Source organism: Aspergillus vadensis, assembly GCF_003184925.1.
Source record: "Aspergillus vadensis CBS 113365 unplaced genomic scaffold BO88scaffold_13, whole genome shotgun sequence".
Lineage (NCBI taxonomy): Eukaryota > Fungi > Ascomycota > Eurotiomycetes > Eurotiales > Aspergillaceae > Aspergillus > Aspergillus vadensis.
In genome coordinates this window covers 170,130-183,598 of record NW_020292051.1, presented here as the reverse complement: position 1 = coordinate 183,598, position 13,469 = coordinate 170,130, and the positions used below count along the sequence as shown (strand labels likewise).

The 13,469-nt window shown below is 47.7% G+C and overlaps 3 protein-coding genes across 3 annotated transcripts; all 3 read left to right on the top strand.

Annotated features, from left to right (window-relative positions):
* Nucleotides 1–150: 150 nt before the first annotated feature.
* On the top strand, nt 151–1,866 carry BO88DRAFT_444226 (uncharacterized protein; the record flags this gene model as incomplete). The annotated part of the gene is made up of 8 exons (XM_025710089.1): nt 151–488; nt 538–605; nt 665–850; nt 898–961; nt 1,009–1,017; nt 1,075–1,157; nt 1,230–1,370; nt 1,438–1,866. The coding sequence occupies exons 1-8, from the start codon at nt 275–277 to the stop codon at nt 1,864–1,866; spliced, it is 1,194 nt and encodes a 397-aa protein (XP_025562259.1). The 5' UTR covers nt 151–274.
* Nucleotides 1,867–3,298: 1,432 nt separating this feature from the next.
* On the top strand, nt 3,299–4,270 carry BO88DRAFT_415634 (purine and uridine phosphorylase; the record flags this gene model as incomplete). Its single annotated transcript, XM_025708216.1, has 1 exon — nt 3,299–4,270. The coding sequence occupies one exon, from the start codon at nt 3,299–3,301 to the stop codon at nt 4,268–4,270; it is 972 nt and encodes a 323-aa protein (XP_025562258.1).
* Nucleotides 4,271–4,788: 518 nt separating this feature from the next.
* Nucleotides 4,789–12,462, top strand: BO88DRAFT_415633 (uncharacterized protein; the record flags this gene model as incomplete). Its single annotated transcript, XM_025708215.1, has 1 exon — nt 4,789–12,462. The coding sequence occupies one exon, from the start codon at nt 4,789–4,791 to the stop codon at nt 12,460–12,462; it is 7,674 nt and encodes a 2,557-aa protein (XP_025562257.1).
* Between the last annotated feature and the right edge of the window lie 1,007 nt (nt 12,463–13,469).

Here is a 13,469-nt window from a genome sequence, read left to right as displayed (position 1 = left end):
TCGGGCACGGTTTCCAGTCCAGCGATGTCTTACCTTTAGCTTCATTTCGCTTGCCAGGATTCGATCCATCGCGTAATCGCCAAGTTCTCGCAATTTCCTCGGCTTTTCCATATGGCGGACAGGGATCATGCCTGCAGAAGTGTGATTAATTAAAATCTCACCTGAAGATGCTTGGTATCTAGGGTTGGGGGATCTCACCCTGCACCGTGTGTGTTGGGCAGAATAATTTCTGTTTTCATGTCTTCCCAGTTTCTACGATCAACTGCGGAATGCCATGGGTTGGGTCCATAATCTTGCCCACCCTGATGCCCACAGCCATGTGGCGCGAGTGATCGCGATCTGCTTGACATTCAGTATCAGTGCGGTGATCGCCCTTTTGCTACGGTTTTATATCCGCTTGCATTCGAAACGTGCCCTTTGGCTAGACGACTACTCGGCGGCATGCAGTGCAGTGTTGGGATTAGCTTACGCGGGGATCGCAGTGGCCCGTACGCTGCCCTTGGACACCCCGAATGACCAGTGCAACTGACATTTTAGAAACACGGTATGGCTTAGGACTGGATGCAGCTTCGTTCCCAGATGCGAACGTGGTGATGTTCAGTAAGGTCGGCAAACCTCTGTTTCCGCTCTGTGCCGTAGATTTCTGACACTGGTGACAATTCAGATCCAATACGCCGGCGGCCCCACGTATATCCTCGCTATCCTCTGCTTCAAGGTTTCGCTCCTGACGTCTTATCTGCGGATCGGAGGTTTCGTGGCAACCTATCGATGGAGTATCATTGGCGTGGTGATAGCAGTGGTGTGCAACCAGGTTATTTTCACTTTTCTCTTAACACTGGCGTGCAATCCGGTCAGTATATTCCGGTTCACTGCGGGATCTATCTAACAAAAGATTAGGTCGCGAAGCAATGGGACGCGAGTCTTCCAGGAACATGTATTGACACGGTTGCTTCATATTATGGTATGCGCCCACGACTATCGTCATATTTCATACTGACAAAATAACAGCATTGGCTGGTACATCCATCCCCTCCTCTACCCCAATAAGAAAGTAATTCATGACCGAAACAACAGGAACAAGCCTGGGCTTCGACATAGTCATTATTGCCCTCCCCCTCCCAGTCCTATGGTCCTTACAACTCCGACAAGCGCAAAAGGTTTCATCCGGTCCTCGCCCTCCCTTCCCTCCCCATTCAACGTACACTAACAAGTCAATCAAACAATAAAAGATCGCTCTAATGGCCCTATTCGCACTCGGATTCTTCATAACCATCATCCAAATTATCCGCATCTTCACCATCAAGCATCTCAAAACCTACACTGACAGTCAACCGATCGTCTTATGGTCGCAAGTGGAAATAAGCCTGGGAGTAAGCAAGATTTCCGTTAACACCACATCCCCATGCCGCACCACTAACAAAACCTCCCAAAAACCAGGTAATAATCGCATGCGTCCCCACCTATGGCCCCTACTTCCACGCCTTCGCCTCGACCCTCACGTCAAGCTATAACACCCGCCGCCAACGCCGCCAACACGCCTCGCAAAGCCAGACCATGGATGCCGGCCGCTCGTACGCGCTGAGTGGGGTGCGTCGAACGCAGCGCAACCAGAGTCGCATGCTACCGTCTGAGACGGATGATCAGGCTGAGATCCTGGAGTTGGGGGAGGCAAGTGCTGGAAGAAACAGGCCGTGGGATAATTCGGTTGCGGTGACTACAACAATTGGACACGGTGATGGGGATAGTAGTGGCGGAGAGAGGAGTTCGCTGGGAAGTGGCAGGGGGAGAGGAAGTGGAGAAGGAAAGGATGGTGAGGGACCGTTGCAGATTCAGAGGGTCGTGGAGGTAGAGGTTAGGGTTGATTAGGTTTCTTTGGGGTTAGGGAGTAATCCGTGTATAGAGAAAAGTAGCAAGGTAGTAATAATAATGAAATTTCGTATGTTCTATTTGGGCACAGCTTCACTGAGCAGAAGTAATGGTGGTTTGGGCTTATCTTTAGTACAATTGGATGCATATATCCATCAGGAAAGAATGAATCGAATTAGGGTATGCCATCAACCGGAGGTGAAACAGAGAAAAAGGTCTACTGTACTAAATTAGTAGAAAATACCTATCTCCTGCACAGAAAGCTATGAAAGCCACGGGACGTCATTCCGGGTTGAGAATGCCCGTCAAAGAATAGATATGATTGTCGAGATTGATCCTTTCAAGATGTTGGGTGCGGTGTTGTTCACGAGAACGACTTTTGTATCAAGTCTATCTCACATCAGTGAATATGTCAATACTAGCGCACAACGTAAAATGCTTTTTCGAAATTGAACCGTAAATGAATGGGTTAGTGGCGGTGATCTTACATCGTGTTTTAATGTGTGCCTAGGCAAGGAGAGCCTTCGAAACTTTTACTGATCTAAGCATTGACTACTATCAAATGCGATCATATCAACGGAGAGGGAGGGAGTGAGAGACAGGAGAACTGGTAAAGTGATAGACAGACAAGAGAAGCTAGTTGTTAGTAAGGAAAATGGAAGAAAAGACGACTGTCCCTCAGATAAAGTTCTGAGCCAGTCATTCTAGATTTTCCATATATATATACTCCATTGTCGCTGCGAGTGATCTACACAGCCCCTGCTTAAATCGCCTGATACTCCACAGGAGTGAAAGATGGCAGTCAAGGTACCATACTTCAGTCTCAACGGGATGTGCTGCTTATGGCGTTAAGAGTACAACTCGTTAATAGGTCTGTTCGCCTATGCCAAGCCGCATGGACTATGTATTGATAACACTGGGAGCGTTATTTCACAAAATCGCTAACATTTGTTTCCGAGAAAGGTATGGGTGAAAATTTCCCTCTGCGGTGGACACAGTCTGCGACAGTATAGAAGGATGTTAAGTCCACAATACTTGGGTCTAGTTATAGTCACATCTAAACTCTGGCAAAAAATGTACGACAAACGTGCGAGAACACAAGGGCGCCCATGGCTTCTCAGCCGACCACCGGAAAGAGGAGGTCGAGGGTTGAAAATAAATCCTCACAGGTACAAAAAAGCAAATATGCAAGAGGAAGGCCGCTCTCAGACGGTACCCTGGTCGTAGTATCATGCATTGGCTCAGCCTGTTGGCGCTAAAATGATGATGAACTGGCTTACCCCACCAAACCGTTCGCCGTCGCCCTGCTGTTCGGCCTGTTCTCCCCATCTCCACCTTTCTCTGCCTTTGCAATATCGTTGTCAAACTCTACCTTCTGATATTCGCTTACAGACAAAAGGAAGTGTTGGATTGGCAACGTTAGCAGACCAACATGACTGCTCGTCGTTGGACGAGCAGTGACGACTACATCGTCGGCTGGATATGCGCCCTGCCATGTGGACTGGATGCTGCCCGACGAGCCCTGGACCAGGAATACGACTGCCAGCTGAAACTATCTGAGAATGATCAGAATGTATACGTCTATGGAGAGATCAATGGCTTTAACATTGTAATCGCATGTCCACCGTTCGCTGAGTACGGAACAACGCCAGCAACAATCACAGCCCAACACATGAAGGCGAGCTTCAAGTCATTGCGGTACAGGTTCCTGGTTGGGGTTGGAGGGGGTGCCCCCAGTGAATCAAACGACATACGCCTAGGTGATGTAGTAGTCAGCACTCCTGTGGGAAACGACTCAGGGATTATACCGTATGACTGGGGAAAGAGATTGCCCTCGGGTCAGTTCCAGCAAATTGGGACGCTTAACAAACCGCCTCAGCCGCTCCGCAGAGCGATATCTTGCTTGCAAACAGATCACAACTTCAACACTCACTTAGCCGGATCCCTGGCCCCCATCCTGACATATAGCAAACGTATTGAGTGTCCGGCACACGATAAAGACCGTCTTTTTGCGTCAAGCTACACTCAGCCCGACCCAGAGGCACCATGTGCCAGTTGTGATCAGGCACAGGTTATTCCACGGAAAAAGAGACTTTCGGATTGCCCTCGCGTGCATTATGGGCTGATCGCCTCAGGAAATCAAGTGATGAAGGACGCAGTAACCCGGGATGAACTAGCAAATTCTCGAGGTATTCTATGCTTTGAGATGGAAGCTGCTGGATTGATGGACGACTTCGAATGTCTGGTCGTCCGCGGAATATGTGATTATTCAGACTCGCACAAAAACAAGGATTGGCAGCCTTATGCGGCAGCTTCGGCGGCGGCATATGTCAAAACACTCTTGAAATATTTGCCCCGGCCCATTAAAAAGATACCAGAAGATCAAGGTAGGACTATCCCATGACCCTTTCATATATGCCTATCTCTAATTTTGATGATGAAGTGGGGGTATCTCCCGCCCTGGAAGAAATCCTACGGAAACTATTTGTTACAGACCCTAACGAGGACAGACGGAGCCTAATGGCACGTAGAGGTGGGCCCTCTAAAGACACCTGCCAATGGATATTCCAAACAGATGAGCTAAAAAACTGGTTGGATGCGAATACGAACACGCATAACCCCAAAAATAGTATTCTTTGGCTGAATGGGCTCCCCGGAAGTGGGAAGTCAACGATGGCAATGTGTCTCACAGAGGGCCTAGAGCAACAGTTCAACACGGACCGCAAAGATGGCTCATTTGCATTCTTCTTTTGCGAGGCAAACCACGACACGCAGAACACCGCTACAGCCATTCTCAGAGGGATCTGATGGCAGCTAATTCGCCAAAATCCAATACTGCAGGACTGGCTGATTGGGAGGTTTCGCGAACGCAACGACACTCTCCTTCAATCTTTCGAGGGACTCTGGACTATATTAACCGAAATGGCTACAGACCCACGTTGTAAGATCTCATACTGTATCGTTGACGCGTTGGATGAATGTGACTCGGGGTCGCAGACGAGAATTCTCGAGCAATTAAAACTCAGTTTCTTTGATCACCCTTCGAAGCGGTTCACATCGAAAATTCGAATACTGATTACTAGTCGGCCTTACTACGAGATTGCCTCATGCCTAGGTTTCTTTCCTTCGAGAGATATTACTACCTTCGTTGAGGAAAGGAAGACGGATATCCAGTTATTCATTCGACAGAAGGTTGGCGATCTCAGCACGCGGAAAGGGTATCATGTCAAGATGAAGGATCAAATCCAGGAAATACTAGAAGCAAAGGCTGATGGAACTTTCCTATGGATTGGGTTGACATGCGATGAGTTGAAGAATGTCGACCTACAAGACACTCTGGCCTTTCTCAATAATCTCGCCCCTGGTCTGAACGCAATTTATACGAAACTGATGGAGAAGGCGATTGAGAATGAACAAAAGCGGGAGAGGGTTTATGCCATTCTTGCTGTTGTTGCCGTGGCACGACAGGCATTGACCTTATCCCAACTGTGCACTGCCTGCTCTCTATATACTGGCGAGGATAAAGAGGCACAGATCGCCTTCATCAGAGCAGACATCAAAGATTGTCGTCTGATGGTAGTAGAGATTGAGGGCTTTGTAAACCTCCTTCACAAGTCAGTCCAGGACTTTCTATTTGGAGCTGACATGAGATATATTCCATCCAAGGAAGAGTCACACGCTCTTCTAGCATATGCGTGCATCAATCACACTGCAAGGCACTTCCGAAATAGAGCTGGTCGTTTTGAAAAGTTGCTCGATGAGTATCTCCACGAGCTCAAGAAGAAGAACGATGAATATGACGTGATGAAGAAGAAGGCAGCACATATGAGACTCAGAGAGGAGATTTCTACATGGGGCGACTTCATACCATACTGTTCTCAATTCTGGATGGAGCACGCTCACCTGAGTGGGATGGTCTTTGATCCCGCCAAAGTCACAGAAACCTATTTCCTTACGCTCGAATCTCCATCCCGAGATTTATGGCTGCGGTATTACGGTTTGGATCCTTGTCATGCTGCATACAACATGGGGATATTGCATATTGCAGCACAATGGGGAATACCGAGCTTGGTGGATTTTGCGCTCGGTAAGAATTTGGCAACCGAAGGTGGCTTCTACATCGACACAGACTCTTTCACATCCCACGGGGGCACTCCGCTTCTATGGGCTGCCATTTTTGGAAACATAGCTGTGTTTACCGAATTAGTATCCCGGACTGATCCGACAAGACCTCTCACAAGTAGCGTTCTCACGGCCCTTGTTGAGCATAACTCCAACCGTGAAAACTTCATCACGAGCCTGCTCCAGCAAATGGGAAGTCAGATTGTTGTAACCGAGGAACTTGAGATTGCAGCAGTGAAAAACACTCGAGAAGGGTCCGAAATCTTGAAAACATTGTTGTTACATCGAGACCAGATGTCAAGGAAGAGGCCCCATATCGCTACCAATGTACTTGTTGAGGCTGCTCGAAATGAATCTCAGGGCATACGGACCATGAAGATGATATTCACATACCTCCAAAATAATGTTTTAATCACTGAAGAGGTCTTGGGGGCAGCTGCAAGAAATGCCAAATGTGCCAGCGCACTTCTGGATATGTTATTTGAGCATTGGACCGAGGAAACCATCCCAGAATCGGTTGTCGCTGCAGCGGCGGCTCATCCTACAGACGGCCCGCATATCATTCGAATACTCCAGGCAAAATCCCAGAACGCAATTCCAGTTACGGATGATATACTTGCGAGCGCATTCGGAAACATAGACAGCGGTGTTGCATGTCTTGAACAGTTATGGAAAGAATGGCCATACCTCACCATCGTCGGAGGCTCAGCAATTCCATACAATTCTGGCGGAGCGGGGCACGAAGGGGTCTTGTGCTGGACTCTTTCACAGCCACGCCAACGCGTGGTATTTTTCAAAGACGCTTTTCGGAGTATTCTTGCAAGACGGAGCGTGTCAGTGTTGGAGCAGATCATGATCGAGTGGCCGGGTCTACATCTATCACATGATTCACTGCAGGCAGCGGCAAGTAACAGCAAACATGGCGCATCTATATTCACATTCCTCTTTATTTCTTGCCCGGAACAAATACAGGTAACCGAAGACCTGGTGACAGAGGCGGTAGGATCAGACCAAGAGACGTTAGAAATCATTCTGTCGCACAGGCCAGCAGATCATGACGTGGTCAACAGAGAAGCCCTTCGGAAGGCCGCTGAGATGTACAATGCCTTAGAGATCTTACCAATTCTTTTGAATGCCAAGACAGGGCCATTTTCTCTAGTCGGCACACGTGATACGCCGGACGTCATGAAGTTCTGCCTGGACCAACCAAATGTTATGGTTAACGTCGATGAGGACATGATGTATGAGCTGGAATACCTCGACGAGAAGGAAGATTTGTTGAAATGTATATTGAGTCTGCCAGACAACCAAGTTCAAGTTTCGGGCGCAGCTGCTGAGACGATAATTCATGACTATGGGCGATCCAATACCCAGCTTCTTCTTCACCACAGCAATGTACAACTCACGAACGAGGGTTTTAATTCTATTGTGGAGCACCAGGATCCGGATACAGTGTCCTTGATGTTAAACCATCATGCGATCGAAGTCGATTGCCATCTCCAGGACGCCTCATGTCGGAACGTCGACGCTGGACAAGTGTTGGCCATCATAATAGAGAGCACTTCTGGAGACATGTCTGTGAATGAGAGAGTACTGGAAATCGTTCTACGCGAATGCAAGTCACATATCATTGAGAAGTATATCCGACGTCTACCACCTCGTACATGGAGAAGGGAATTGATTCGTCTTCTGGTATCCCACCAGTCGAATTCTCAGTACACCCAATCCTTAGTACAACTGTTGCTACAGTGCCATCAACAGGCTGTGATTGACCATTCCCTGATAGAAGCGATTGCTGAGTATTGTGATGAATCTGTCATGATGACGGCTATTCAGAGAAGCAGCATGTTTACCCAAGAAACAGTGACAGCAGCTATGAAAAATACAATGCACGGAAGGAAGAGCTTGGGATTGCTAATTGGCGATGTTTTACCGAACGTACCCATGGATACAGAGTTCATTCACAATCTGGCACGCATATCAGACCCGGAGACCATACATCGTGTTTTTCAGCAGGCATCTGGCGCCCCACTTTGTCTGAGTAGATTCTTGCTTTGCTGGGCGGCAGCTGAGAACCGCAATTTTGGTTGTAGGGCGATTGAGTCAATCCTCAATATTAATGATGATGATCTGCTGCAAGATGGTCGAGCGACTCAGCGATCTTCATTGTGCTCTTTTAACCCTCATTGGAGACTTATACCACTCACAGGAGCGATAATCGATGCCCTCGGCAGGGACGAGCAATCTGGGCCGAGCTTTGTCCAAACCTTTCTTCACACATGCGCCACTAAAGTCTGGATCACTGGAACTGGCCTGAGAACAATAATTAGAAGTTTTGATGTTATATTCATACGCGAACTGTTCTCACACAAGATTCTCCCGTCAGAGGTCGATGATTGCACTATCCAAGCAGGCGCTGCCAACCGAAGAGATGGCCCAAGAGTTCTTGACTTTTTGCTTTCACAGGGAACAGAGAAACTCGAGATTACAGGACACACAGTATCTGCTGCTTTGGCGAATACGGAACATCGGAAAGCTATAATGTCACGGTTAATAGCCAGTGAGAGGACTATCTTCGGACAGTCTGCCGTTGCTGAAATCATGAAAACCCTGGATCCCACCATGATGGCGGATGTATTTCTCTGTACATCTAAAAAGATTGAGATCGGTGAGGCGTGCATAACAGAAGCGATCCGCGGGATGGGTGGATCTATCCCCCGTATTTTCACTTTGTTGCAACATCTACTGAGCCTCAACTTGCCTCTTATTGTAACGGCAGACATGATACAGGAAATACCCGATTCTGCCGCTGACCAATTGTGGCCCCATGACATCATGGAAAAGATCCAGGAAATGTTCAATGACCCGAAGAATAACGTACATATCACAGAAAAAGCGATCGTCGAGTTCATTAGACGATGCTTTTTCGGTCTAGATGTGTGGAAGCCAAGGGCCTCTGAGCGTCTGAGCCAGCGGTATGCCATATTGGCTATGTACTGCAAGCAGCTTCCTGGACAAGAACTCATCGATGAGGAGGTGATTGTGGAACTTTTACATGTAGAAATCCATGATTTCAATGCCCCCACTGTCCTCCCAGATACCTTCCAGCTTGCAATACCTGTCACCGAAGATGGGATGTGTCCCATTATGATGTCAGGCTGGAGTTTGTCTGCGAGGAAAGCTGGCAGGATGTTTGAATTTCTAGAACGAGTCCGCCCGCCATTAGCCATAACAACAGGGGGTGCCCTGAGTATCTTGAAATCAGGTGACCAGGAGGAAGCACGATCAATCGCCCAGCTCTTAGGCGACCGATTGAGGATGTCTCAAGAAAATTTTGTAGCACTGGTCAGCGTCGCAGACGAAACCACAATTGCGTACCTCTTCAACCATGGGGACAATGATATCAAGGTCACAGAAGACATGCTCCTTGCCGTGGTGGGAAACCCACAAAGTACATTGAATGCCCTCAACTATGTTGCTTCCTTTTCACCGCATATCATTACCGCCGAGATTGTCATGGTGTTGACTGAAACGCAACATTGCGATGCGGAAACGCTCAACTCACTCCTCCAGCGACTACCTGCCAAGGCCCTCCTCTCTGAGGATTTTTTGATCACGATATCAGAGAGTAAGCGTCACGGAGAGGAAGTGTTCGAATGCTTGAAAAACTGTGTGGACACATCAAATTTCCGAAGCTACGTCAGCGAAGAAGTATTTGTTGAAACGGCGAAAAACGAAGATTGCGGTGGCCCCCTCATGGACACTTTGCTGAAAGTTCCTGGTTCATTGCCAATTACAGAAGAGGTCATTGTTTTGGCTGCCCTTTCGATCCCTACCGAGCCCCCGTTGTTTGGCCATCCCGTAACTGAGGCACATGTTAAGGATCTCTTGTGTCGAGTTGCTAACCCGAAATTCCCAAGCCTTGATTTCCTTGAAACTGCGTTCTCACTATTCGGATCTTCTTTGTTGGCCTTTATGACGGACATTTACAAACAAGTCGGCGAGCTTAATCCGGGCTTGATTCAACAATGTCCCGTTAGAAGAGAGTTTCGTGAGTTTCAAGAGAGTCTAACGAAAAGGGGCCTTCTGCAAGTTATCGATGGTCGTTGGCTTCTTGGGCCTGTGGCCCATGAAGCTATTCATAGGGGCGATGCGAGTAACATCAGGAAATTGACCCTCGAAACGGCTGATCCGGTGCTGACAGATATATTCATCACGGCGGAGATGGTCGAAGATGAGTTAGAAAGTCACGATGGCCCCAAGGACATCATCAAATCGCTTCTAGAACAGAAGGCTGGCAGAGCCATAGTGACAGCTGAAGGCTTTCTCGCAATCATTAAGTCATACAGCCTGTCTACAATAGAGCTTATGGCTACCAAGAGTGAAGCCATCGTCATCCCTTCAACATTGTTTGTTTCGTCGCCGAGCCCTGGAGTCGAGGACATGAAACACACATTTATGGGGTCCAAGTCACGATCGGACTTGATGGAGACACTCATCATGACCGTAGTAATTAATAATAGCGGTCAGAACGTGGCTATCTTGAGATATCTGTTTGTTCGCTTTGGTTGTCCCGCAGTTATATCCAGCAACGCATTGAGGGCTGCTGCCAGCTCACCTTACAACCCTACAGACATTCTCGAGTTGTTACTCTGTTGTAATAATGGCATGATTACCGAGATTGATACAATCGTTCTCGCTGCAGCGGCAAATCCAATTGAAGGGGGCCGTCTCATAGCACTAGTCTTTGATCACCTGGGTGACCAAATCCTAGTGTCTGAGCCTATGCTTGTTGCCGCGGCGGGGAACAAGGGCTCCAAATATGCTTTCTCAAAATTTCTGTCGCTGTGGAAAGGCCAGGTAGCAGTCCGTGTATTTGTGGCAGCATCGGCGAATCCCGTGTTTGCAGTCGAGATTATGGAGCTCCTGTTGAAGAAATATGAAACACCAATCACGGAGGATGTGTTGATTGAAGCTGCTCGCAACCAAGCCCAAGGAGACAAACTTCTTGATCTGATATTTCGCGAAAGGCACTCTCAGTTCAGTCTGACTAGCAATATCGTTCAAGCAGCATTAGGAAGAGTGTCCCATAAGTACCGTGCGACAGGACATTGTAGGGTCCCAGAGCTTTTCCTTGACCCAACACTCTATGTGAACCCACATTCCGTTCAGGTCACCGCAATCCTATCCAGGTCACTTTCCTACACCCAATTTAAGATTTATCTGTCCAAAGTCAATCTACTCAATCCCCAGGACCTGGTATTGGAGCTTGCCCAGGAATGTAACGATGTCACACTTCGCATGGTTCTTGAGCGATATGGTTCGGAAATTGCCCTTTCTGAGGAACTGCTGACGAAGGCGGCCCGTAACACCCATTGGCGAACGAACATTTTCAAGGTTTTCATCTATACCGGAGACGATAATGGTCAGGCTATAACTGTGACGCCAGATATGGTAGTTGCTGCTGCAGCAAACCCGAGGTATGGATATGAATCTGTTCAGATGTTGCGAACAAGACACACAGGGGGTCCCTTCGTCAACTTGGACTCGTTACTGGCCACCGTCTCTAATGAGGGGGACTTCTCCCTAGGGTTGCTAAGGTTACTCTACCGTTGTTCGCAAGGCCCACTACCGATCACTACCAAACTTCTTTCTGCCGCTGCCAGAAACCCTGCTCATGGAATGGAAATGCTAAGGCTGCTGCTTAGCCGCCTTGAGAAACAGGACGATAATGACATTGCGTATGAGGAAGTCGCAGAAGCTGCGGCTTCCAATACAGCAACCATCGCCGGCAAATGGGGTGAAGCTTCTAATAAATGGGCGGACACTGACTACATCTGGTGTTCTCCTCTAGGGCTCCTCATCCGCAGAAGGCGCCACTGCATAAAGTTCACCGAAAGTCTCCTAACTGCCGCTGCATCTAACCCCAAGATGGGAAGACGTTTCGTCCTTCTTCTGATTAAGTGCGCCGGGTCAGAGCTTACCATCACTGAGAATGTTCTTTGTAAAGCGGCTAAGAACCCCCAACAAGGATATGATGTATTAATGCTCCTTCTCCATCACCCGAGATTCAAACACGGTATTTCAGAGAATGTAATTGCAGCAGTGGCAGCAAATGACCACCACAAGAACTGGAAAGGAGTTCTCGGGCTCCTTCTCGCTCATCACGGGGCACCATTTCAAGTTTCAGAAGGCTTGGTCCTCGCTATGGTTCAAAGTGAAGAATATCGTGATGAGAAACTGAAGGTTCTTTTGGAGCAACATCAAGGACCTATCTGCATTTCGGATGAAGTCATGCAGAATGTGTCGGCAGGAGTAGGAAACTCCGTTCGCCGAAAGCTAGAGATTTACCGAACTTACCCTGTGACCAGGGAGAGGGCCGTATGGAGTACTTTTTGGAAGCTGTTTGTCCTTTTTATGTCTTGCTGCCTGTCCCCATTTTTCTTTCGGCATCGAGTCAATCCCCGTCATTGAAGATGTACTAGTTGTGAGTCTTTAGAAAGAACGACGTTGTTTCATGAAATGATGATTTCACTCCGGGTGTCCAATGATTCTGTCAGTGAGTCTGATATGTTAAATCTTTTCGTCGGCAATGCAACGCCGGAGTATTCGCTATCAAAAATGCGAACACCGTCGATGGGCAATTCTCACATCTACCACAAGTCACCCATGATGCTACAGTGTCTTCCCTTTGTTTCTTTCACTGTTTTGCCCTTTGTTTACCTCTCTCTTCTTTTCTCTAGAATATTACTACGAATTTTGTTCTAGCAACCTAACAGCTTATCCACCACACTAAGTTCCGGTATTTCATATACTGGTAATGGAAAAATTCATATTATGATAACATCTTGAAGCCCATTGCACTCTTTGTGTAAACTGACACTGTCTGAAGATATATAGATGCAATCGAGCGTCAGAGCATATCCGCTGCTAGTAGTTCCACGCATGACTACCTCAACTAGCGAACCTCCACAAACTTTCGAACTCAAACTTAAGTTTACTAGGAAATAATATCATATTTTGAAAAAAGTAAAACCAACAATGCCGATAATCTCGTCGTTGAGATTATCATTGCTACATCCGGACCCTTTGCACCCCGCACGGCGGTTGCGGAGACTAAACTGGTTTTGGTATGGATGGGCGGAACGTGGGGACGGCAAGCAAGGATAGGGATGTTGAGGGCTGAGATCTCGGACGAAGATACCGCGTTCAGTTTGGCGGTGATGGCCTTGGACTTAGCCTGCTGCTTGATGATGTACTATGTATTGGGATAGAATAAAGACGGGTTTGGTTTGTTGCCTGGGGAGGATGCGGACAATAAGTCTACGGCTCTTCACGGGAACGAGACAAAACGAGGGACGAGAAAATATGTAAAAGAATGCCAGAATTTTATTTGAGGAGTGACGGAATTGAGTGAATTAATCCGAAGCTAGCTATTCACATACAGTGACTATACAAGATACAGGATAGATAATCTATCG